Raw genomic sequence first — 25,559 nt, forward strand, 5'->3', positions numbered from 1 at the left:
GTTCAAAAGCCTTCACAAAATAAACAATGTTAACTATGCTGGGCCCGTTGATACTTGGCAAAGTTTTAGAGCTTGCATTATCAGGCTGTCCTCTTGGTGCTTTAATGTTGTGCTTAAGGTGAACTCTCTCCAGTTCCATTATGCTGACCACAAAGTACATTGTTTTGCATCCTCTTTACCAATTCCTTGCTTCATTGTGGGCTGTCATCTCCCTTCCCTGGTGCTAGTGTAAAGCTGTCCTCAACAGGGTGGCCAGATGGGTGGCAAAGCTAGTTTCGCGTCTGAAAACAAATTAGAGCTGTGAATCAAGCACTGTTTTACAATCAAGTTCAATAGTTTCTGCACAATCAATTATAGACCCTACTGAAATTTGTTTCAGATGTTCTCTCCTTGGCAGCAGTGGAGATACAGGTGTGTATCGCAGTTGGTTCAATCATATTCTCCTTGTTGTCCTTGAACTGTCCCTCCTCCCTTGGTCATCCACCATGTACTTTTCTCAGGGTTTTTTTTTTTGTTTTTGTTTTTTTTTTTTTTTTTTTTTGTTTGTTTGTTTGTTTGTTTGTTTTTGTGAGATCAAGCACAGATGCTACTAGCAGGATTCAAAGGTTTTCAAAATGCGGTGTCTGGTAACACAGAAGATCATTTCGCTTTCAAAAAAGAAACACATTCCATTCCTGTGTGTGTTAAACTGATATCACTGCTGGACAACTCCCAGAAAAAGCCATTCTTTAGCAGCAGTATAAAATTTTATGCCAGTCCTCTGTGTTCCTGGAATGAGAGCCTCTTGTATACACGTTTAGCAGCACTATCTAAAACAGAGTTTTGTGCTTGAAACTGGCTGCGGGCTTTAACATCACCACCCAATCTCTGCTTGTTTCAGGTGCCTGAGCTATGGAAAAATTATGCTTGTGCTTCAAGCATATTGAAACATGATTAAGCAGGCCTGAGGTAGAAATACAGGCTTGAGGGTACTAATAAAACATAGCAGCATGTGCTTTGCTGCTGTGGCCTAGTAGAGGCAAAGGAAGCAAGGGCACGAGTTCCAACAGGTGTGTAAAGACGAGTTAGGCGGTTTCGTTTCCTTTTTCACTTTTTCACTCCAAGATAAGCCACGTCGTATCCGATCCCGGCCTTTTCCCCGACGGCTGAAGGGGAAGCTCCCCCGGCACCCCAAGCCAGCGGCGTTCCGCATGCGGAGAGGCCCGCAGCCTGCCCCTCCCAGCCCGGACCAGACCCGGACGCGGACCCGGAGCCAGACCGGGGCGCGGGAGACAATGCCTGGGCCCGCCCCGCGCCATTCCCGCCGCACGTCACCGCGGGGCGGAGCGCGGCGCCCGATTTAAGGGCCGGCGAGGGGCGCGGCCGTCGCAGCTGCGAGTGCGGGAGCGGCGGCGAAGGAGGCGAAAACAACAGCAGCGGCAGGGGCAGCTTCGGACATCGGCACCATGCGTGAGATCGTGCACATCCAGGCCGGGCAGTGCGGCAACCAGATCGGCGCCAAGGTACGGACGGGCGCGGAAGCGGGGCGCTCCCGCAGGTCGCACCCCGCGGGTGGCGCGTCCCGAAATGAAAAGCGACCCGGGGTTTGCTGAGGCGTCGTGGCTCCTGCCCCTGTGCCCCGCCGCACCGTCCCTGCCGCTCTGAGCTGCCGCGGGGCTGGGCGGGGCAGGGATATGCCCGCGCTCCCGCCCGGCGTGTCGGCCTTCCCGCAGGCAGCCGCGGCCATCCCGCGCTGCCTCGCCCCTCTGCGGCCACGGCGCCAGCTGCCGAGGGAGGGAACGGGGGGTGTTTCAGTGCCACAGACCGTCACCGCTGAACGTGTGCAGGTGTTGTCGTCTTGTAGTGGCTACAGGGTCTTAAGCCAATGCTAGACAATGGGAGGACGCCAAATTGGTATAGCCAGAGATGGTTACCCTTTGGACTCAAGCTACAAAGGAGTTAACTTGCATTTCAGTGCTATGGCTGCTCGTCAGCCTCCTGCTAGTTCAGCTGCTGCGGCCAGCGAAGCCCTTGTGCACTGACTCACCTTCCCACCCGGCAGCTGCTCTGCCATGCAAGGGAGTGGTCAGCGCCGCGGAATGCATGGGCTGCACCGGGGGTGTGTGATTGGCACTGGCCAGCTGTTTCCACTGGCACTGGAAATCGCTAATTGCCATTTTTCAAAAATTTCCTCTAGTTCTGGGAGGTCATCAGCGATGAGCATGGCATTGATCCCACGGGCAGCTACCACGGGGATAGTGACCTGCAGCTGGAGAGGATCAACGTCTACTACAATGAAGCTGCTGGTAAGTGCCTGCTTGCTCAGATGTCCTCAAATAAATGGGGCAGCCATGACAGTTCATTGAGGCTGGAAATATCCCTGAACAAGAGCTGTCATCTGCCAGCGACTCCTCTAAGAGATCTTTGTTCTCAGAAAGGCTCTGATAACACGGTAGTCTTGATTGTGACAGTGCCTCTCCAGAGAAATGCAGGGAGGTGGAAGGGAGCACAGCAGGGCTCCTGTGACAGTGGCTGCCTGCTGCGGGGCTGTAACGCTACTGCTGGTTCCCCCCACAGGTAACAAGTACGTCCCCCGTGCCATCCTCGTGTTAAGCCACCTGGTATCAAAGGAATTTCCATGAAGCAGGCATGCATCTGAATGACTTCTGATAGTGGTGGTGACGCATGTTTTCTAGAAACTATGTACCCAGTTATCCTCTCAGCTTTTGTGACTTTGCCAGATTTCTCAATGTAACAGTTCTGAATCCTAATTCTTACAATGTTTTTTGTCCTTTAATATTAAGAGCACATAAAGGCATGCATTCAAGATCATGGCTTCTGTCTTTCTTAACACCTCTATTGGACAAAGAACAGCTGTTCAGCCTGGGTGGCAACAAGTAAGTTCAAAGACATGTCAGAAATCTTGCACTACAGTGGTAAGGTCTGATCACTGAGGCTTACATTATGTTATTAAGATATATGCTTCTCATGCAAATATGTTTAATGCTTTTCTTACATGACTCAAACCTACCTATAACTCCATTGAAAATTGAAAGCCAACCAAAACTCCTAAACAAGGCAAAGGCTAAGCCCCTCTGACTTGTTTTACAGTTCATGTCAGCGTAGGAAATTTTCCACTTCTCTGTTGAAGTCCTTTGCAAAACGCAGGTGTAAATTATGCTTTCCTTCTGGCATTAGAAGCAACCTTAAAAGAGAAAAAAAAAACTCCACTGATTATACATTTTATTCTGTGAGTGTAGGTAATTAAAATGCTTGTTGCATTTTCCTTGCTCTTGGTTGCTCAGTAAGGAATTGTAGTAAATCTTATTTTAAGTACTGTCCTTATGTATGTGGTTGGAATGTGAACCACAGCAACAGCTGGAACAGCAAGCATACTACTTGTCCCACTCTGGGGAGGATAAAATAAGCCTAAACCAAATTTTTGTGTCCTACACCCAGTTTCTAGGAAACTTTCGGGTGATCTTCAGAGAAGATAAGTTCCAAAACTTATGTAAGATGCATCTTTGAAAGGTATGTAAAGAGAGCACTTTTGCCTCTTTCAGAGAACAGTAGTTGTGCCAGGCAGTGAATTGTAGAGTTCTTGTTATTACCCAAACATGGTTAGTATTTGTACTTTGTCTAATCTTTCAGCAAAAAGATGATCCAAAACTAAAACCATTCATCCATTAAAATAAAAATGGAAGTCAGAACTTCTTTGGCTATACCAAAAGCTTAGAAGTAGTACCTACTAGCAGTAGAATAAGGTTAAATTTTTATAATATGAATATGAGTTTGACATGCCTAAAATTCTACTTGCTTTTGCTTTCTGAGACAAAATTTATATATCAGGGATGTATAGTTCTTTATATGGAGGTGGGAAATTCTTTAAATTGTTTTCTTCTACCACATACTAAGCAGTTCCTATAGAGCTGAAACCATTTTGACTGATGCTATGTTGCCTTCATGTCAAAGTCCCACTATAGCAAGAGGGATCAGCCACCTTTTGGCAGTGGCAAGCACTGTTTTGTTTTGGGAAAGAGCAGCAGCATGTGAACATATCCAGCTTTTCTAGTGGATCCATCTGAATTTCATGAAGTCTTTTCTTGAAAGATAAGCAGCACACAGATGCACAAACTAAAGCACTGTGCATGCTGTTTCCTATTGCAGTACATATTCTGACTACTGTAATGCTACCAAACTCCAGCCATACCGTGCAAATGCTGAATTATGGCACACTCTTTCACCATGAGAGAAACCAGCAGTGTATCTGCACTATAATCAGAAGAAGCTTTTTCTACTTTACTACTAGATAAAAGTCAAGGTAAGAAAAACTGATGGTGGAAGCATGTGTTACTGAAAATGTACTGAATTTAGGCTTTTTTTTCTGGTTCACAATGGGAAATGGCATTTCCAATGCTACCAGGGAAGAATAGGACAAGGTGCCCAAGCTTAAATTTCTGAGAACACCATTAGTCTGATTTCTTTTCTGACAAATAAGCATACAGGGGAGCACTTCAGGACAAAGATGTGCAAAGAATCGCTGGTTTATGTTTTATTGGATGGTGTTTCCTCTTTGACTTGTCTTCCAAAGAGAAGCTATCAGATTCTTGTCTATTTTCTTGGAATAATTTGCCTTAGTCAGCAACTGGAGTACTTTGGAGCTCAGTAAAACCCAGCAGGATGATAGCTGTTCTGAACAGGGCATGTAGGAGTGACAAACCAGCAGACATGAAATAAAACACCTGCATGTGATTTATTGTTAGGAAGATCTCTTGTTCTCATCTTTCCTGTAGCAGAATGCATTACTGTGATCAGCAGGGCTGACTTTGAGATACCATTCATTTTTTGCACTGAGATGACACCAGCAAAACACACAAAGTGTAGTTCCCTACACTTTGCATTCATAAAAACCACATTTTTTCCCCCTCCACTACTGTTCTCCGATGCTAATCATCACAGTCTGTTATTAAGTAGTAATAAAATGCTTGCATTTGTATGCAAATTCACAAAAAAATTCAGCTGGGAAAATCACAGCTTTTTATAGGAAGTGTTTATGGAATTTTCAGGTTGTGCTGGTTTTGGCTGGGATAGAGTCAATTTTCTTCACAGCAGCTGTTATGGGGCTGTGTTGTAGATTTGTGCTGGAAACAGTGCTGATAATACAGAGATGTTTTTGTTACTGCTGAGCAGGGCTTGCACAGCATCAAGGCCACCTCTGCTTCTTGTACTTCCCCACTAGGGAGGAGACTGGGGGTGCACAAGGATTTGGGAGGGGACAGAGCTGGGACAGCTGACCCCAACTGACCAAAGGAATATTCTGTGCCATATGGCATCATGCTGAGCATACAGAGCTGGGGAAAGAAGGAAGGGGGATGTTTGGAGAGATGACACTTGTCTTCCCAAGTAACTGCTATGTGTGATGGAGCCTGGCTTTCTTGGGGATGGCTGAACACCAGCCTGCCTGTGGGAGGAGTGAGTTAAGTCCTTGTTTTACTTTGCTGGCATGTTTTACTTTGCATGGCTTTTGCTTTAGCTATTAATCTGTCTTTATCTCAACACATGAGGGTTTGTTTTTTTTCCATTTTTACTCATCGGATTCTGTCCCTGATCCCATGAGTGAGGGAGTGAGGAGTACTGAGTTGCCATCTGAGGTTAAACCACAACACACATGAAGCAGATTTTCCTTGTTTATACAGTAATGTTTCTGAGCACACCTGTACATTTTTTCACTCATTCTGCTTTCCTTAAAAACATTGAAAATTCATGGGACAGGTGGGAATAAAATCTCTGAGGTTGTCAATATTATTAGGGCAGAGCAAACAGAAGTAAACTGTGTTTCTCTCTAATAACTGGGAATCTCTCTCCATTCATAGCATCTAAATTCCCTGTTCTACTGAATGGGACAGAAATGAGGTCTCTTACAGCGAAAGGAATGCAATGGTCATAACAACAACTATGCTTGCTTTGATAAAGCTTAGGGAGTAGTAGTTTGTGTAGTGGAAAGAGGAAAAGGAACCTGGTTTTTCTCTCAGAGGGCTTTAGGAAGGAGCTTATTAAAATACTGTACTTTTTATACTGCAAGAAAAGTCCAGCTGCCCTATTTGCATTGTACCTTGCTAGGAAAGTTCAGAACAGCTCTCTGTGTGGCAGAGAAAATTTGTCCAAATACATTCTTTTTTTTAACAGTGAGTTTGAACTACTTCATTCCTTCAAGAATTATTTCTAAAAATTCCATCATTTAACTTACCGAGAGCCTTTGATGTGCTTATGAATGTATTCTGCATGAGCTTGTGGGACCAAAGGGTCTTTCTCACCATGAATTATAAATGTGGGACATTTAATATCTGGCAGCAACTGTTGGCAGATATTACCTAGGGAGAAAACAAACGAAGGTCACACTTTGGTTTAAAACTGTATGAAAGATGAAACTGCTTCCATAAAGGGCTCTGAACTCCATTGGGCTCTAGCTATTGCCTCTCCTTGTGGATTGTGCGTAATTAATCTACAGAACTATGTAAGCAGGACTATAATTAACATTTCTTTCTCCAAAATCTTACTTCACTGTAATTTTCTCCATTAATTTTGCTAGCACAAAAGGATACAGAGAATGAAGTACTTCTCTTCCACATTTCCCCCAGGCTCCCTCTGACTCTTCAAAGCCAATACATGAATCTCATTCCCAGCTTTGTTCTCTTCAGCCTTAGAGTTTTATGGCCCTCACCTTAAGCTCCATTTTGATACAGCAGTTGTTTGGTTACAAGATTTGCTACTTTTTTGGAACAAATTAACTTAGGCTATACTCACACCTGTTGCAGCTCTCAGGCCCATTATTGTCTGCAATGTTCTAATGGACTGACCCTGGCTGGATGCCAAGCAACTACCTAAGCCTCTCCATTACTCCCCTCCACAAGTGGACAGGGGAGAGAAAACAGAATGAAAGGTTCCCTAGATGAGATAAGGACCAGGAGAGAGCACTCACTGAATACCCTCATGGGCAAAACAGCTCAGGGATATCAACTGAATTTATTACTAACAAAATCTGAGCAGGATTATGAGAAGTAAAATAAATCTTAGAAGCTTCTTCCTGGGTTCTGCCTCCTGTCTCTCTGTGGTGCAGGGAGATGGGGAGTAGGGGTTGTGGTCAGTTCATGACAGGTTGTTCCTGCTGCTGCTCAGGGAGTCCTTCCACTGCTCCAGTGTGGGATCCTTCCCACAGGAAACAGCTCTCTATGCACTTCTGCAATATGAATCCATCCCACAAACAGTGGTTCCCCACAAACTGCTGCAAGGTGAGTCATCTTTCCACAGGGTGCAGTCCTTCAGGCACAGCCTGCTCCAGCATAAGTCCCCACTGGGTCACAAGTCCTACCAGGAAACCTGCTCCAGTGTGGGCTCCTCTCTCCATGGGTCTGCAGGCCCCAGCAGGAGCCTGCTCCAGCATGGATTTCCCACAGGTACACAGCCCTCTCTTGGGCATACACCTGCTCTGGTGTGGGCTCCTCCAAGAGCTGCAGGTGGATCCCTACATCCCTGTAGACCTCCATGGGCTACAGGGGCACAGCTGCCTCTCCAGGGTCTGCAGTATGGGCTGCAGGGAAATCCCAGCACCACCTTCCCTTCCTTCTTCACTGACCTTGGTGGCTGCACAGTTTTCCTCTCACATATTCTCACTCTGCTCTTCTCTGGCTGCAGTAACATCTGTGCAGTAACTTTTTTTCCTTCTTAAGTAGGTTTTCACAGAAGTGTTACTGCCATCACTGATTGGCTTGGCCTTGGTCAGTGGTATGTCCATCTTGGAGCAGGATGGCATTGGCTCTGCTGGACACAGGAAGCTTCTAGGCACACTGCAAACCCCCCAATACCAAAACCTGGCCATGCAAACCCAGTACAAAGGCATAACCATTTGATATGAATTGTACTAAAGCTATTCAAAAGTTATTTTCCCTGCCCATTCATAATTTTGTTTTCTAGTCATTAATCTTATTAGAAGTGATTTCAATGGTTTTATTTAGAGACTTTTCTGAATTTTTTCCCCATTTTTCCATAATTTATTAGTAACCCAGTTTCCAAACACACTGCCTAACTTCTCACGTTCTTGCAAGGCAATCTTTGGGCAAACCATCCTCAATGGGGTTTATTTTCCATTTTTCTTTGGGATAACTTTGTCTTTTTGTAGTTGTCATCTCACAGCTACCAATGGCTGTAAGATTAATGCTCATACATGCACACTTTCCTTAGCTCTAAAGTCAGAGGCTGTTTCACAGTTTTTCCAATTGTTTGGTTATTTATGCAGCCTTTGTTTGCAGTTCTACTGGTTAAATATTTTCATTTAGAATATTTTACCCATAGTCCTCTAACACCTGCAGAAATGTTGACTATTTTTCAGAACAAGCTCCAAGTAAATTTAGGTTATTTATCTAGAAACGTAGTTGGCAGTCAAACTATTATTACCTAGTTTTCAGTCCTAAAACTGTATTGTACTAAAACAATTAAATTGTACTTACTCTAAAAGCATGGAACAGCAAGAAGAATCTTGGATGTTGCAACTTTATGCAACTTACTCAGTTTCATTAATTGTTAGTTCCTTCTAAAAGTTCATTTCTTATGGTATTTTACACTAAAAGCTGTGTCATCAGGGAAAACAGCCTAGTTTTTAAAAGATCTTGAAGTTTTGGCCAAGATTGGGTTTGCTGCCCTCCTTTTATCTCTGATAGGTTTTATTAACACCTTTTCTTATATCTGCTATATCTGTGCCTTTGTTACAGTGTTTTAACTTTAATTGCAAGGTGGCCTGTTTGTAATCTAAGTTGGAAAACTGGTTTTTCCTTGGAAAAAACCCTGCAGTCTGATAGCTTCTCCCAATATCTGACCCAGTTTCAGCATCTAGGTAATTCAGCTCCTTGTTACATGTTTCTTGGTGGCTTCCTTTTCACAGTCACTTTATTTCAGTGTCTGAGGCATGTGCAGGTAGTGAAGGGATGTCACAGCCACAGATTCACCAGCCTGGGATTTGCACTTCTGAAAAAATAGTTTTGAGAAGATTCTAGAAAAACTAAAATAAAATTGGAACATAATTTGTTACATCACATTACTGGGAAAAGTCCCAGTCCTGTGTTGATCCTATACACAAATTTATGGAAAAAATATGACATGGAGGAACATTTTCTTTGTAGTACCTGTTGCCTGTTAATGTACATTACCTTCCATCTTTCATTTTAAGAGCTACAGGAAAATATGTATAAGAGTTACAAATTCCTTTTTTATATAAATTATGTATTACTCCTTTAGGCAAATTAAAAGCAAATTCCCTCTGAATCAAGATAGAACTGCAGATTATTATTCAAAATATCCTTGGCTGAAAGGGTCTATGAAGACTAATTGCAGAAATCTTCAGGGATAAACAGTAATATTGTGTAGTTTTGTTTTCATTTTATTTTTTAAACACATGAGCTGCTTCAACAGTGTTTTTAAAATGTGTTTTTTTAATTCTGAGCTCTCAAGATCTGAAGTCTCTTGTTTTTTAACTCACATACTACAAGGTTTGAAAGAGTTCTTTAGCTCTGTCTTGCAAAAAGTGGAAAGAACATGCCTTACTTTTGGTACATCTTAACTGTCACCAAGAGATAATCCTTTTACACAGAGACAGAAGAGGAGAGAAAGATTCTGCCTGAGCAGAATCCTTCCTATTTAGTCTGCACAAAAGCAATGACTTAATAGTGCAGTTTTGTGGTGGAACAAGAAGAGAGCCTCATCAGCTAATGTTTCCCAGAAATGTTTTCCTTCGTACCTTTCTGGTTCTGTGAACCATCTACAGAGTAATTGTGTTATTCCCAAGTGTGAGTCAGACCCAGCTTTTAATGCCATATGCAGAGTCTTTCCTTTACTGGCTGCTGGAAGTACTGTTAGATTTTTTTTATCCAGAACTGCCTGCTACTCTAATTGCCTCAGTTCAACATTGTGAAAGCCTTACCATCTGAATTTTCAGCAAAGCGCGATATTCCATCTACCCAAGCCTCACAGGTTTCTGCAAAGTACTTATGTCCATACAGCTCTTCCAGTGGTTTCTTGACCTTTTCACTCCATTTTGAAACATCTCTGATGCCTACATAAAATAAAGTTGAAATATGTTATATCCTTTCCAGCAAAAAGGTTACAAACCACACCTAATATGGGGAAGTTCTCAAACCAGACTGCAAATATGTATTTCAAACTTGAAACTGCAATGAATATTTCAAATAATTCATAGTATGGAAAGGGTGTAAAAAAGACAGTTGTACAACCTCTGCTGTGGTATTCTCAGTTATAGAAAAACACCTTGTTATTATGGTCACAAGGAAAAACTGAAAAACCATAATATACAAAGGACTCAGTCCTAAAACTTCTGATTGTTCTTTCTGGAAGGCTTTCACAAGAGAAGTTCAAAGGGCTACCTTGTATCAAAATGGGACTGTTTCATAACAGTGTTCTAGACCTGGCACTTCTTTTTAATGTCCTCTAGCCTTTTGCATCGACTTATGGATGGAAGTTCTTCCATGGCTCCTACCAACTCTCAAGAGGAAGGAAGCTCTTACCGAGGCATTCCAGCAAGCTGACATCATGGTACATTTGCCATAGTTTTACACAAAAACAAGTGACTCAGTAGAGATCTGTGACTCATGGCAGGCTGGCTAAAACTGTACAAATAATCTGACATTTTAGTTATTTATTTATCAGATTTTTCTAACTTTTTTCCTCTAAAATTTTTGGTACTGCTCACAAGCTAGGTATTCAAAAGGGTTATTTTCACTAAACTATATTCCAGCTGTACAGCTTTGTACTGACAAAATCTGAAACAAAGTTGGCACAGCAGAGAACAGGACAGTACTGAATCATCAAACTGCAAAATATGCCACTAGCAAAGGTTTTAATTGGTCTCAAAAGGGAATTAAGGGAAGAAAGGAGTGAGGTGTTAATTAACAAAGAGAACCTGTCCAGCCAAATGACAAAGGTAGCAGTGACTGAAAGTATTTTATAACAGCATCTGATTGGAAATGAGTCTGCTCACCCCAGGCTAGGTGCTACTGAACAATGGTTTCCCATATAGAATCTACTGTTTTATCCTTGTGGCTAGCATTAATTTAAAAAGAGAAGGAGAAGCCAATGTTGAAAGGACATGGACACCAAATCAACACCTTTCTTTCCTGCCAAATCCTCCGCTGCAGCTGACATGCACTGATGAGCCAGTTGTAGAAGACTTGTGGTGCTACTCTATCAGCCAGGGAGAGATGTTGTAAGCAACAACTCACAAAGGACAAAGGCCAACATTGCAGAGGGTGCTCCATGTAAATAGGGTACTTTCTGTTGTTGTTTGGGGTTTTTTTTAATTTTTCTTTTACATTTTAGTCTGTTGTGCAGGGAGGAGATGTGCATTTCATAGTTATACAACAAAAATTTATTGCAGTGGGTGCTCCATGTAAATAGGGTACTTTTTGTTGTTGTTTTGGGTTTTTTTTTAAATTTTTCTTTTACATTTTAGTGAGTTGTGCAGGGAGGAGATGTGCATTTCATAGTTATACAACAAAAATTTCATAACTATAAAAACATGTAAAGAAATAAAGCATCTTACAAAGCTAAAAAACATTTTACTTTCTGAACTAAAAAATATATTACTACTGCTGCTACCACTTTTAGTTCTAGTATAGGTGAGGTAAATACAGATGTAAATATATACACTTGTAATTTTGCTGAAGCCAGAGAGATTTCACAGCTGGTATAAATCAAACTCCAGTCACTAAAATGAAACTATACTGGGTTACATTTGTTGAGAGCTGACATGGTTAACTTTTCATTTCTATGTTCAACAGGAAATGCAGCTCCTTTCTGAGTTCACCAGCCATTTCTTCCTATTTTTCTTTATAGTGAGCAGTGATCTCAGACTCTATTTCACATGAGTGGAATAAGGATCAGAAATCCCATATTTCTTTACTTTGCAAAGGTTTTCTAATTATATAATTAACTCTGAAGGAATGTAAAGACACCTTGGGACATTTACTTGAATCATTCATTTGCTTCCTGAACTTAAAAGGTAAGTTATGAACTTGTTTTCTTACTGTCTATATTATATAGCCCCAAGAGGCAAAAGCTCTAACGAGCTAGCCCAATTATCTGTGGACCTGGCTTTATAAAGGTTGTGCAAAATGTGAGATAAGAAATCAAACCTGGGGTTTGATAGCATTATTTGGAATTTATTTTTAGAAATTTGTTATAACAACAAAACTTTGACTTTCTGAAGACTGCTGATAAGGTATTGTAACTTCTGCTTTTCATCAGGCTAAGTTGGTAAGGGCTTGTTAAAAAAAAATCTATTATATTGCCCTTAGAGTAATTGTTAGAGAGTTTCTCACTATAACTTCAATCTATCCCTATACCTAGCAATGTACTGAATTTTGTGTCCTGTCTCTTTAGGTTTGTTGTGTCCACAGCTCTGTCTCCGCTTAGCTGTCACATGACCTTGGGTCAAGTAGAAAGTAAAATAATGCATTTACATACCATTGTAAATTCTCACATCCTCTTGAGTAACGCTGGCATTTGCTCCCCAGACAACCAACTTGTGGATAAGATTTGGGTACTTCGCAGCAGCAATGAGAGCTGTAATTCCACCATCACTCCACCCCAGCAAGGAGAACTTCTTAAACTTCAGTGCCTTGATTCATACGAGAAAGTTATATGCAAATCATCAGATGGCTTTACAGCCAAATGTTAAATATTTCTTGAAAATTAACTGTAATGTTTTAGGCACAACACTACATAGTTGAACTATTTTATAATTGAATATAAGTTGAACCTTTTATAATTAGAAAACATAATTTTCTTGCTATACATAAAAATGCTTTAAAAAGGTCAAATTTAGAAAACAAGAAATTACTCCTGCCATTGCAATTTTCTATAACTCTTTAATAAAACAGGCAGTAGTCCTGTTAGATTCTTGCTGCATTTTAAAAAGCCCTCCAAAAAAAGAAAAGGTGATTTAAAATAGAGAGTAAAGACCTTCTCAGAGAGCCTGATGATACGAAGAATCCATGGATTCTCTTGGTGTGAAGTTGGCAAAGACTATCACAGTGTGGATGGCAAGCAATGCAAGATTAAGTTAAACTTAAGAAAAGTGTAAGACTTGAAAAATGGAAGCCAGTGATCTCAGTTACTGATGCTATCTGAGCTAAAAAAAAAATAAAAAAAAAATCTGCTTTTTGGTAATAACCAAAAAATGCTTAAAGTATTTTCTAAAGGATTTTATCAAATTTTAGTTGCTTATTCACATTTTCTGAAGCTTGTAAGTGTATGTTTGAAATATTACTTCACGGTCAGTTGCAATGTTTGAAACATTAATAACTAAATTCCTCTTTCTTCAAAAGGAAGGCTCAGGGCAAAAAATATGACAACCAAGACCTTAATTCATTCTGACCAGTGACAGGACCCAAGGGAATGGCATGAAGCTGAGTTGGGGGAGGTTTAGGTTGGATTTCAGGAAAAGGTTTTTCACCCCAAAGGTGTTTGGGCACTGGAACAGGCTGTCCAGGGCAATGATCACAGCACCAAGCCTGACAGAGTACAAGAAGCATTTGGGCAACACTCTCAGGCACATGGTGTGACTCTTGGAGTGCCCTGCACAGGGCCAGGAATTGTACTCCATGATCCTCATGGGTCCCTTCCAACTCAGCATGTTCTGTGATTCTATGGCCATGCTTACCATTAGAATTTGAAACCCTGTTTCCTCATAAATCACTATATTTTGTAGGGAGTACTGATAGTCACAAGTGAGAGAATTTTATGTGTGTTATGTTCAGTGGAGAAAGAGTGGGGAAGGTAAAGGCATTCGTCTGCAGGTTGTAGAGGGACGATGGTTAACCAATGGTTCAATGGTTAAGCAACACTTGAAGTTTTGCATATAGCAGCTGTGCTTTGTGAACTCATTCACAAGAAAATATATTTCACAGTGGTTTTTTGTTTTTGTTCTGCAGAAATTACAGCCTTTTAGATGTAATTAAGCAGGATATTGTACTTTTGAAGGAAAAAGAGCAAGTTAGTTGAATGAGTTGCTTTCTTTGGTGCTTGGTGATGTCGGAAGTCCAAGCCTGCTTTGTTGTGACAGAAGAAAGCAAAAATTCAGGCAATGAGAGAATCAACTACAGAGAAAAAAAAGTTTCTACTTTGCTTGTAAACTTGATGCTCAAGTGAGGCACAACTTTACTAATAACTCAATATTTAGCAGACTTCTATCTCTATAAGGCTTTTCTGGTTTTGGCTTCATCCTCGGTATTCTGCTCATTGTAGTTTTGACCAACTTTAGATTTCACTCTGCAAAGCTGTAATTACTAAACAGAAAAGAAATAAGGTAGGGGAAAGAAAAGGACATGGAAAGTAAGAGCTGATAGCAAGAAAAGAGAACTTTCAATTTTTGCAGCTGATCAGAAGTTGGCCCTGGTCTGATGAAGAGGCAGCTCATCTGCATCCAGCTTTCACTATTGTGCTGCTGAAGAGTTCCTGGTATGTTGGCAGATTTTGGGGGTTGGCAGCAGTGCTTGTAAAGGTTAAATTTTTGATGTTGCTACTGTTCCCCTACTGCCAGTAGCAAACGATGGAGCTCAGAGTTGGCTGATGGAAGGAATAGCTGATTAAATTTTTTGTTCTTCATGCCAGGTTATTTCAGATCTATTTGCCTCCAGTATTTCTTGTGTTTACTAGCCTTTATCTTGATGCATTCTTTGGGGTATCTCAGGATGCCTTTACAGCAGGAGGAATTTAATTTCTCCTTTGCAGCCTTCAGAAAAACAATATGATGTAGCTGGATAAGGTGTGCATGTTTGCTTGCTTTCATATTTAACTACTTACAGTACAGGTCACTAACCTAACATAGGCAATAATCTGAAATATGATTGCACAGTTTTGGGGGTAATTTTGTGCTGCCTTTACTCAGCAAGAGAACAAAATTTCTTTTGAAGTCACCTTCTCCATCCAGGCCTATGTGAAATGCAATCCAATGACCACGTACAACAGTGAGCTGAAACACATCACTCTGCACTGCATGTATGCTTTCACTGCATCACAGGGAGTGTAGCACAAGCAAAAGTTACAGCTGATCTACAAAAACATGGAGAAGCCTAAGCCCAACCTTTTGCTAGGACACTGGCTCTGAAGAGTAAGAACTTCTTAAATATCAACACTAATTACTTCCCTAATGATTGTTTTAATGCTTTTGACTTTGTTAGCATTAGACATTGGAGTGGAGGGCAGCAAAGTAGACTCAGGCACATTATATTCCTTTTATTTCAAGTAAACTCCTTCAAAGAAGACAAACTGAGATACAGAACAGTCTTCTGCATAAAGGTGCTAAATACTCCACAGAATTTCAGCTTTTGTTGCTTCACAGAAACCTTGCATCCCTCACAGCTCCAGCAGAGACACCAGAATATGAAGGCGACTAGAACAAAGGTTTTGAAGGCTTACCCATATGGATATGGTTTTTGTCTGATTGTAGGCTGGATGTTGTATATAAACCATTATATTCTGGAAATCATAGCTGGAATGATTCCTTAGGATTTATCCTTTATAATATCCTAAAATAGAACCTAGTCACCCACGCTTGGAAACACTTTAGTAAGTTGTTATTATATGCTTATATTGAGAAACATCTTCAGAAAAACAGGATGCTATGCCTCATTTGCTTTGGCAGCTCTAGAGACTGGTAGGCTGCTGTTCTGTTTGGCTGGAAGCTACATGGTTACATTCCCTTTGGGGAAAGCTCTGTTTAACATTTTGCATTTATTAGTATTTGATCAGAGACAAGAAAGGGGGACAACCATTTAGACTGCAAGTTTGTCACCTATTCATGGCAGCATCTTTATTTTCTTTGCTAGCGTAGCAGAAGAAATTGAAGATTTACAGTACAGAGAGATAGCTTTTATGGTTAGAGGCCAAATCTCTGTCTTAATCCAAATTCTGCTGTCAGACTTGCTTTGTTTTGCTATGTAGAATCCACCTGGAAGGCCACATTTCCAGTTTCAGATAGGTTTTCAGCAAGGTTATTGTTTATTACAAAAACATGGTTGGACTGACCGTCTGAATCTTGCCTCATATTTTTGGAATTTTAATGCTTTGCCAACTTCCTTAACAGGACCAAAGAGACTGTATATTTTAATATAAAAAAGCCAGAATATTAGCTAAAGCTGAACTAGAAAATAGTGTCAGCAGTTATAGGACAGAATAAAAGAGGAACACAGAAATACAGATTTGAATAAAAAAATTCTGCAGGAAGGAGAAATAATAACAGCTTTAGGCCATATTCTTTATAACCACAGTAGCTGTATTAATTAGTAAGATTTGGTACGGTCACAGGAAGCCTTTGATTTCCCACAAAAATTACTTCAGTAATATGCTGTAAAATGCAAAGCACAAAGTTAATTTTTAGAATCAAATGTTGCTTAAAATGGGCTGCTCAAGGCAAAATGCCAAGATTCTATTCGATAGAAAATTTTCTAAGAGCCCTTCAGTATGATAATCCCTTCAATTAAATTACTTTGCATAGATTTTGTTTCTTATACACACATTAAACTAACTTATATAGTCCTTGGCTGCAAATCTCTTAGGGCAGGGTCTTAGAATAAAAGCATATTGCTCTATATTAATTCCTACTGCTGAACCTCCATGCATCTTGCAGAATAGGTGGAAGAAGAAAATATTTTCTGGAATAGTATGTATATGCTCACTTGTAAGTCTTCATTTGTACGGTCTTTTCATAATCTGCTGTCTGCTGGAAACAACATTCTTCCTTCTCAAAATTTAAGGCAAACAACTTAAAAAAAAAAAAAAAATCTCATAATAGATTTACCTGCATAAGATCCACAGCATCTTTTGCATCCCTCTCAAAGAAATCTGGAGGAAAGTCTCGAGACGGAGGAATGGACTTTCCATAACCCCGAGGATCCCAAGCAACAACTGTGAAAAGTTGCTTATTCATAGACTTAAGCTGCGGCCCAAAATCAGTTTCACCACTCCCTGAAACATTATAATTTTTCAGTTTTATTAACCACTATACTGCAACATAGTATACATACTCTAAAGGGAAAGTGGGGAAATCTTGTAACTTTATTCCAAATAAGAGATTATCCAACAAGTGAAGTACTCTTTAATTGTAACTATTCATTGCAAGTCTTAGACAGGAAGTGTCACAACTAAAATCTTTAGCAGCATCTGCAGTATGTTCAGAGCAAACCCTTTGTGGTAGGTATGAAAGGTTATCAAGAAGAGCATTCTCACATATGATAAAATACAGTATCTTAAACTGAGTTACCTGAGTAGGGATTTGTATTTGACAGATTTAAAGCACCCGCATGGTCATTGCTGTTTACCTGGGCAATAGAGGTGAAAGTGAGAGGGCAGGAATATTTTGCTACAAATTTGTAAGTGAAAAGCACTGTGCCAGACAGTTACTATTTGATAAAGCATCTCTATTGGTGCTTAAAGCTGACCTTGAAATACATTGTTGCCTGAGGAGACTGTGGCAACACAGAAGCATAAAAATATATAATTTTACTTTTCTAATATGTAAAAATAAACCAAATACAGCCATTTTTTTCTGATGCAGAACCATTTCTTTTACTAATGACTCAGACCTTCAAAGGATTTAAAAATGACGTACTCCTCTCTGTTGCACTAAGCTATCTATGAACGAAGGTAACCCAGCATGAATGGAAGACTGCAGTTTGTGTTCTGTTGTGGTCATGTGGTAATAGTATTAAATGCTATTTGATTAAAACATGTTCAAATTTAATGTACTGAAATACAAAATTTGCTATCAATTGCTATATTAAAAAGGCCATTTAAAGGCATTTAAAAGGTTTTTTTTCTGTTTACTTGGACAAATCAGTCCTCAGATACCATCAACAGGTCCAAGTTATAAAAGCGGCTTTATATAGCCTGCTATGATGAAAGCAATGTATGCATAAAAATAATAATAAATAATCTTCAATAATAGTAGTAATATTGCTCACAACTGGAGAAATACATTACTGCTGTTTAAAGAGTTTGCATTGGCAAAAGTATTGCTAGTTTAAAAACAACAGATTGATACACATGGCTACTTGAAGGATGACTAGTATTAATTTTTTTCCACCCTCCCCTTGAGAATTCTTTGAAAGAAAGAACTGCCCCATGAAGACTTGAAAACGTTGCTGCCATGAAGAATAAATGTTTTCTGCTCTTCAGTTCTTGACATTTTGTCATCTTATCCAGCAATTCAATTAAGTATTTGCCCAACTCTGAGCACAGTAACAGTCCTGCTGACAGCCTGCCATGAACTGTTGGCAAGTCTGATGGATCCTTCAGAAGTGCAAGAACCCAGAAAAAACAGGTTGTGTTAATTTTAAAAGGTTGTTATCAAAACCAGCATTTTCAACGGACAGACACCACTTAGCTAGCAGAACCTGTTGTCCATCTCAAAAAACCACGGAGAATCTTAATGATGCTGCCCTGAATAAACAAAATGTGAAAATACATCTTTAAGCAAAAGAAAAAAAAAATTTAACACTGATTTTTTCACAATAAACTGTAAGGGTTATATTATGTCTATAAATTCAGTTGGAATCCATCCTGCTTCTAAAGAGGAATGCATAATTCAGTCTGTGTAACAAATATAGCTGACCTGATTTTTCCCCCCCTTCTGCTATTTTCTACCTTGTGAAGCTATTTGCCACCTGTCCTGGACACCACCTTTGCGCAGTTAAATCCAAAAGTGCAAGTGGCCACTAGGTAAGTCAAGACATTGTATAAAAGGTGCCTTCATAAAAGGTAAGATAAGTAAAATCTTCTAAAAACTGTTAACTGATGGCAACAACTTTGCATTTTCCCTTCTGTTTTAAGTGTGGCAATTTTTTTTTTTAATGGCATAAAAAAAAATATGCCTTTTTTTTTGCTCCATAATCAGGTGTTGAATACATTATAAAATAGTTTTGTGCATTCTTCTTGCTGGAGACCAAATGGATAAAGAAGTGGTTGCTCTACAAAGACAAGACAAAATTTCCAAACCTAGCATTCCTGGAAGCAGAAGAACTGCATGGCTTCCTTCTCCTGTTTGTTGGTAATGCAGGTGGACTCCATTCACTTGGATTTTGGCAGATGTTATTGAAGTACTAAGGATAAGGAAAAAGGAGAGAAATAGGAAAACATTCAGACAGTTAATTTTAGTTACTACCTGGTCACTCTAGGAATACAGAATAATTACTTTTCCTAGATATTAATGACAGCACTGTGAGATTTTAATGGGTTGCTTGCCTTTCATGGGTGCATGAAGATTAAAAAAAGCTTCTCAGTAGCAGAAAATTGTTCAGTTGTGACCACTATGTAACATTCATATCTGGGCTAAAGTCTTGGGGGGTGGGAAAAGTCTTGATGGTGCAACAGGAAAATACAAAGGCAGCTTTACATGGCCACAGAAACATTGAAATAAATACATTAGAGAGGAGAAATCTCATTCTGTCACAGCATAACTTTCAAAATGGCTGGTGTTCACCTTGCTATTACTAAACTGAGCCTCTTCATCTGCCAGAGAAACCACAATCTATTGTTGCTGTCCCTCATGAACCACAGGGTCTACAATGAAAACCACTTTGCACTGACAAGAGAGAGGAGAAGAAGAATGTGTTAATAATATTTCTGTCAGTGTAATCTCACCAGGGCATAACGCTTAATTGGAAAACACCACATGACCAATAAATTCACCCACTAAAAAACCACCACAGAACCCGACACACAGGTCATCTCTCAGCCCCAACGCTTAAACCCCTACACTAATCTTCAGTACAAAGCAACACATATGTGTAAATGCAAATAAGTGACCCAAGAAACCACATCCAGATACAAACCCCTAGTGAGAAAGCAGAAGTAGCACAGATTCAAAGTATCTTCTTAATAGTACAAACCATCACATCTCCCAGGCAAGTTTGTGCCCTAATGGTTGCAAAACACCTTTTCAACAGCCTGATTCATTTTATTTAAAGCTAATATGATAAAAATCTTGCCATTTGGTTACCTATTGAGTAGCCATAATTTTACCTAGATTAAATATTCATGCCCTGTGAGTTCAACCACCGTGAATCTCACGTGCATAAAGACATGTTGTTTTCCAGTCTTAGATATAACAATCTCTATTCCATTATACACACTGGGCAATTCATTAACAATTTAATTTTTATATATAAAGTCTGAACTACTTACAGTATGTATAGAGTTGAAAGTGGTGAATTACAGATAAAAACAATCCCACTAATTTAAACACTTTTCATAAGAAAAATGAATAATAGCTTGCAAACTGAGGTTCACAACAGATAGATGGCAGTTAAACCACAGAAGCTCTTCAACACAAAGCCAATTTTGATTTATTGTAAAATCTTGGGTCTATGGAACCCACCATGCCACATGCCTGAATAAAAGCTGTGACTGTGCAGAATAGTATCAGCTCTTTATGTGCAGATCCAATTTGAGAAGTGGAGTACAAATACAGATCTGTGGCAGCTCAAAGAGTACAGCTCAAAGAAATTCATTATGTAATTATGACTTTGGTGAGTTTTGCTGACTTGCCATGCTAATGTGATCCAAGTGATAGTTTGCCTGTAATGCCAAACGTCCTTATAGACCATGTATCACATTTGATGTGGTTTATTACATCTCACAACTAAAATTCTGTATGTAGCACTCATATGGCTGCCTTAGCCCCTTTTCGAATACTGACTTTCATTCTTTTTCTTTATAAAGTTTTAATTTTTTCATATGCCATCTTTTGGTTTGTCATTAATTTCAACAGGTATTTTATTATAGTTTTTACCACAGTATATCAGCACATTGCTCTTATAAAATTTTAAGAATTGTATCATGGGTTTTTTTGCTTATGATAAATAAGTGCCAAACCCACTTTCAGTTCCTAACAAAACAGAAACAATATCTTGTCACCTTTTTTAGAAATGTTAGCAATGTACAGTTTAATAGACAGAGTTACATACAGTGCTTTCCTGATTCAGATTTTTTTCCACATAGTTCTATGTTTTTGGGATTAATTATTAACATCAGGGCCTTGAGAATTTTGCTGAGTCTGTGATGTTTTTCTATTCTTGGATTATGCCTCGGTGTGAAGTCCACTGAAATCCAGGAGTTTCAGGCAGAGGTTATTTTCAATACTTTTTGGACTAACAACGAGTTGGGGTTTTTATGCACTGAGAAATTGTACTGGAACTGGCAACACCTAAGGCATACTTAGTCCTCCCAATACAAATTTCTGTGAGCTTGAAATCACTTAATCAGTTTGCTTGTCAGCAGAATGACTTCACTTCTGTTTTCATAAAGAATGGGAGTTTTTTGTTGGTTGACAGAATTGGAAACTCTGGTAAAACAAAACAAAAAACCCACCCTGGTATTTTGAATTAGTAATGTTAAGGTGCATAACTCTTTGAGGAGCACTGGATACATACTGCCTGTGTTTACCAAGGCAGCACAGATGCAGAGTGGGCAGATCTTGTGCTTCACCTCGTACTCCGTAGGAGCGCAGTTTAATCTGGGAACTACCCCTGTTCCAGCTGTGCTACAATACGACCTGCTCTTTATCTGTGCAGGGGGAAAAAAAATATGGTACTGTGTCAGTTTTCCTCAATAGGATCTGCGGAATAAACAGTACGATACAGATCAGATACATGTGCTCTCCTGGCGACCTCCAGGGAGCCCCTTACCAGCCGAGGGCTGGCGGTCAGCAGCACCTCCTGCCCTGCGGGGACCTGGCACGGATCCTTGAGGGAAAGCAGGAGCAGGCTCCTCAGGACACTGCCCGAGTCCCCGTTTTGTCACCTCCGCCCTCCCGGTCCGATGCACCACCCCCTCCGCTAACACGCTTTGTCCGTCCCGCCGCCTGTCTGACAAATATCCCCTTCCCCGAGCCGCGGGCAGGGAGGAGGGAGCTGGGGAAAGGGAGAAGGAGGCGGCTGTGGATTTTACCCGTAGCAGGCGGCCGGTCCCCGGGCCGTGAGCGGCGCTGCCCGGGCGGGCGGCTGCAACTGCAGCAGCGCCAGAGCCCGGAGGCCCCGGCCCGCGCTCCGGCAAAACATTGCACCCAGCGAGGCCGGCCCGGTGGGGAGGGAAGGAGACTGGGGGGCCGGCCCGCCTCCCTTCCCGTGTCCTGCCCCCCGCGGCGCCGCCTCGCCTCCCTTCCCGTGTCCTGCCCCCCGCGGGGCCGGCCCGCCTCCCCTCCCTTCCCGGGTCCCCCTCCGCCGGGCGTGAGGCGGGGCCGCCTCCACGGCTTGTGCAAGGAGAGGGGCGGTGCACTGTCCGCGCTCTGATTGGTGATTGCTGCTGTCACTCAGGGCAGATAGGGAAGGGGTTGGCTTCTGGGCTGTGGTCCCGCCCCTCCGTGGCGCTGATTGGTCAGCGGCGGGAGCTGCGGGGCCGGGGGTTAGTTGGTCCCTCCTCCCGGGTCGGTTCCCGGTTTCTGATCCCCATTTGATGGGGAGGGGTAGTGCTGCCCCGGCTTGAGAGCAGGAGGCGAGGGTTGAGGGCTTTGCCCTCTCCAGCCGCCTCCAAGAGGACAGCAGCGCCCAGCGCAGCACAGGTGTTTGGCTTCACCGTCGGCCGTGGTGGGGAGGGGGGCGCTGTGAGCGCCTCCCTCCTCTTCAAGAGGCGGGGGCAAACGGAGGCATGGCAGCGCCCGGGCTGTCTGCAGGGAGCAGAGATCCCAGCCCTGGGAGATAACGGGAGCTGAAGCCATGAACTGCCTGCTCCAGCGGTGGCCGTGATGCGGAAGCTCCGTGGACTGTGAGAACACAGAGCACACGGGTGGTCTGTGGCTCCAGGTCTGCCTGGGCTGCTCTGGATAGTGCAGCCTCCCCGATGGCCGCGCCTTCAGCGTCTCAGAGTCCAGGCGTTCCCAGGCCCGTGGCAGGGATCATCAACCCAGCCTCACCAATGTTGTTTGTAGGGCCTTGCTTTGCCCTGGCAAGTCCCTGTGCTGATCAGGGCTGGCCACTTCTGGAGCAGCCTGGCTGCTTTTGTTTAACGCAGCACTTGGCAGGGCTTTCCTCTGCACATTGTCACAATTTGCACATAAAACACCAAGGGGACCAACTGCTTTCCTCGGTAGCCGGCTGTGTTCCTTGGTGTCTGTTTTCCAAGCATGGAGGAGAATGGATGAGTCTGAGTCACAGCCGGCCAGGGTGATGGTGGAGAAGGTAGTGAGGAAAATAGCAAAAAGCTGCAGAGTTGACACAAAGCTTGAAACAGACCTAAAGGTCTCCTGCCTTATACCTGGATGAGAGGAGTTTCCTCAGGACAGGTCAGTGTTCTGTATTCCAGCCCAGCAGAAGCTCAGTGATTGCCCTGAAGGTGAATAGTTGTCAGCCTTCCACCCCACTGCCATATGTGTGCATGGAACTAACAAGTCTTAGAGACGAATGACAGTCATAACAAATCCCAGTGCATAAAGAGATTAACTCAGCTGTGTAAGCATACTGGTTCGGTTTATCCCCTGAGCAGATCAAACCATTTAAGATTAAGGTCTTTAGTATGGATAATTACAAGCAATCCTTCATCAGGACAAGCTGCCTTCGCTCTTGCTCGATGACATGTACAAGCCCCTGCAGTTTCCTCGGTTCTTAGGCTACTTTCAGAGGCTCATCTTTGTTGTGAGTCTCACTGGCTAAGATTCTTTCTGGTGGAAAATGACTGGAGGAGATGACTGACTATTCTGTGTTTAGGACAAAGAAGTAGCTTGGTCTACTGATGTAAAAATGTAATTTTTTTCCTGAATTCTGCATTTTCTCTTAATCAAAAGCAGCTCCTATCTCACGTGTCACTATGAGAGGGAAAGGTCTCCAACTTGTATCCAACATAATGCTGGTTAAAATGCCTTTCAATCTTTTCTTTGTCCATATGAACTACTTACTAAAGCTGAAGAAAACATAACAAATTCTCAGAATGTGTGCTGGATCATCAGGCAGAAAGACTAATTCCAGTTCTGAAGAGGTATTATTTTCACCCACACATGGGATTCTCCTATCAGGAGCTGCGATCCCATACAAGACACTGGAATCATCAGCATTAGCAGGGATTTAACTCTGGAGTTTTCAAGAAGGAGCTCATTTGTCAGGGCCATCGGGGCACTAATTGGCTTTAATGGCCACAATCAGCCTCAGCTGGGGTCTCCCACACCCTGGCTCCTGTCTCCTGGAGCCTAATTTCAGCTCAGCTCAGCTCAGTGCCATCAGTCCCTGTCCCTGCTCCAGCTATGTTACAGCCATCTCTGTGACTTGCTGGGGTTTCCTGTGATCCAGGTACTGTTGTAGACATTGCTTCCTGACTCTGTGAACACGCTGATTGATTATTTTTGCCTAATTTATTTTAGCTGCTTCTATGAGGTGACACGTTTTCAGGACTGTTTTGTTGCTTGGGCTCTTGAATGTTGATTGTTATGTTTTCGCCTTAGGAGAAAAATCTTGTTGCTTCAGCTCCACGAAGAGGTAGGATTTGGGTAGTGGAAATTGCCACATTCAGAACAAAGATGTGAAAATACCGGCGTTTCTGTCATTTGGTACTGACCTTCCAAACACGAAAGACTGAATATGGCATGACTTCTGAAGCTGTGAAATGTGGGGAGTGGCAGTATGTGGTTTTGTAGCAGGAGGCCTATTTAGTTACCAAGCAGAAAGGAAAGGATGCTTTGTCATAAGCAGAACAGATCATAGAAAAAGATCCCAGATACCTTGGCTCAAAGAACATTTCAGACTTATGAAAAACTAAAACACAATATGTAATGATTTTCTTTGTTTGCCTGCAGTTTTCTTATGCTAGCAAAAGATAGTGTATGTAAACTTAAGCAGTGTCTGCATGTCTCTTGTATGTTCATGAATAACTGCATTATAAATCTGACACACCTGCACTTGGCCACTTCCATGGGAGGTGGTTTCATAATTTCAAAGTTGAATATAATCTCCATCTTGTAAATTCAAGCATAATCTTGGTATAATTTCTGACCATATTTAGGACATTCTAGACACAGAGACTTGAAATGACTCCAGATACTCTGCTATGAAGGAAGAAATAACTTGTCCCTTGGAGAAGGAAAGAGTAACATTTAGAAGATAGTTCTTGATTTGTTTATGGAAGGGGTCGTGCGACTCTATTTTGGTGAACTTGGTAACCAAGACATCCTTTCCAGTGCTGCATTTGGGTTTCTCAGCTCATGAGAGAGGGGTGTGTGTGGTGTGCACAGGAGTTGCAACCCATCATTCAAAATCCAGCAGTATTACTGGTTTATTAAGGAAATTAGCGTGGGTTTTTGTTTCAAGGAGCTCTTATCAAGCATCTCTCTGAGCTCTATAGGCTACAGGGCTTATTATCAGATCACATCTTAGTTCTGGCAGAAGTTAGTGTCTGTACCAAAGAGATGAGGAGACTGTGCTAAAGAGAAAGGAAGTGACCTACTTAAGAGTTGTGGAGGAGGGGGAAACCCAGCATAAGTCAGAACTCTGGTCTGCTTTGTTTCACTCATGGGCAATACTTCCTCCAGCACAAAG

General features: G+C 41.6%; 2 protein-coding genes across 2 annotated transcripts; one reads left to right on the plus strand and one right to left on the minus strand.

Moving 5' to 3' along the window:
- The first annotated feature begins 554 nt into the window (after window positions 1–554).
- On the plus strand, window positions 555–2,621 carry LOC121340415 (tubulin beta-4B chain-like). The gene is made up of 3 exons (XM_041413147.1): window positions 555–1,502; window positions 2,177–2,285; window positions 2,557–2,621. The coding sequence occupies exons 1-3, from the start codon at window positions 1,446–1,448 to the stop codon at window positions 2,619–2,621; spliced, it is 231 nt and encodes a 76-aa protein (XP_041269081.1). The 5' UTR covers window positions 555–1,445.
- A 137-nt stretch (window positions 2,622–2,758) lies between these two features.
- On the minus strand, window positions 2,759–22,169 carry BPHL (biphenyl hydrolase like). Its single transcript, XM_041413218.1, has 7 exons — window positions 21,991–22,169; window positions 19,039–19,142; window positions 16,844–17,010; window positions 12,508–12,661; window positions 9,950–10,081; window positions 6,227–6,350; window positions 2,759–3,184 (listed from the first exon to the last, which is right to left on the minus strand). Exons 1-7 carry the CDS (start codon window positions 22,098–22,100, stop codon window positions 3,097–3,099), a joined length of 879 nt encoding a protein of 292 aa, XP_041269152.1. The 5' UTR covers window positions 22,101–22,169; the 3' UTR covers window positions 2,759–3,096.
- Window positions 22,170–25,559: the final 3,390 nt, after the last annotated feature.

This window comes from Onychostruthus taczanowskii, unplaced genomic scaffold (genome assembly GCF_017590055.1).
Source record: "Onychostruthus taczanowskii isolate IOZ18803 unplaced genomic scaffold, ASM1759005v1 scaffold40, whole genome shotgun sequence".
In the NCBI taxonomy this organism is placed as follows: Eukaryota; Metazoa; Chordata; class Aves; order Passeriformes; family Passeridae; genus Onychostruthus; species Onychostruthus taczanowskii.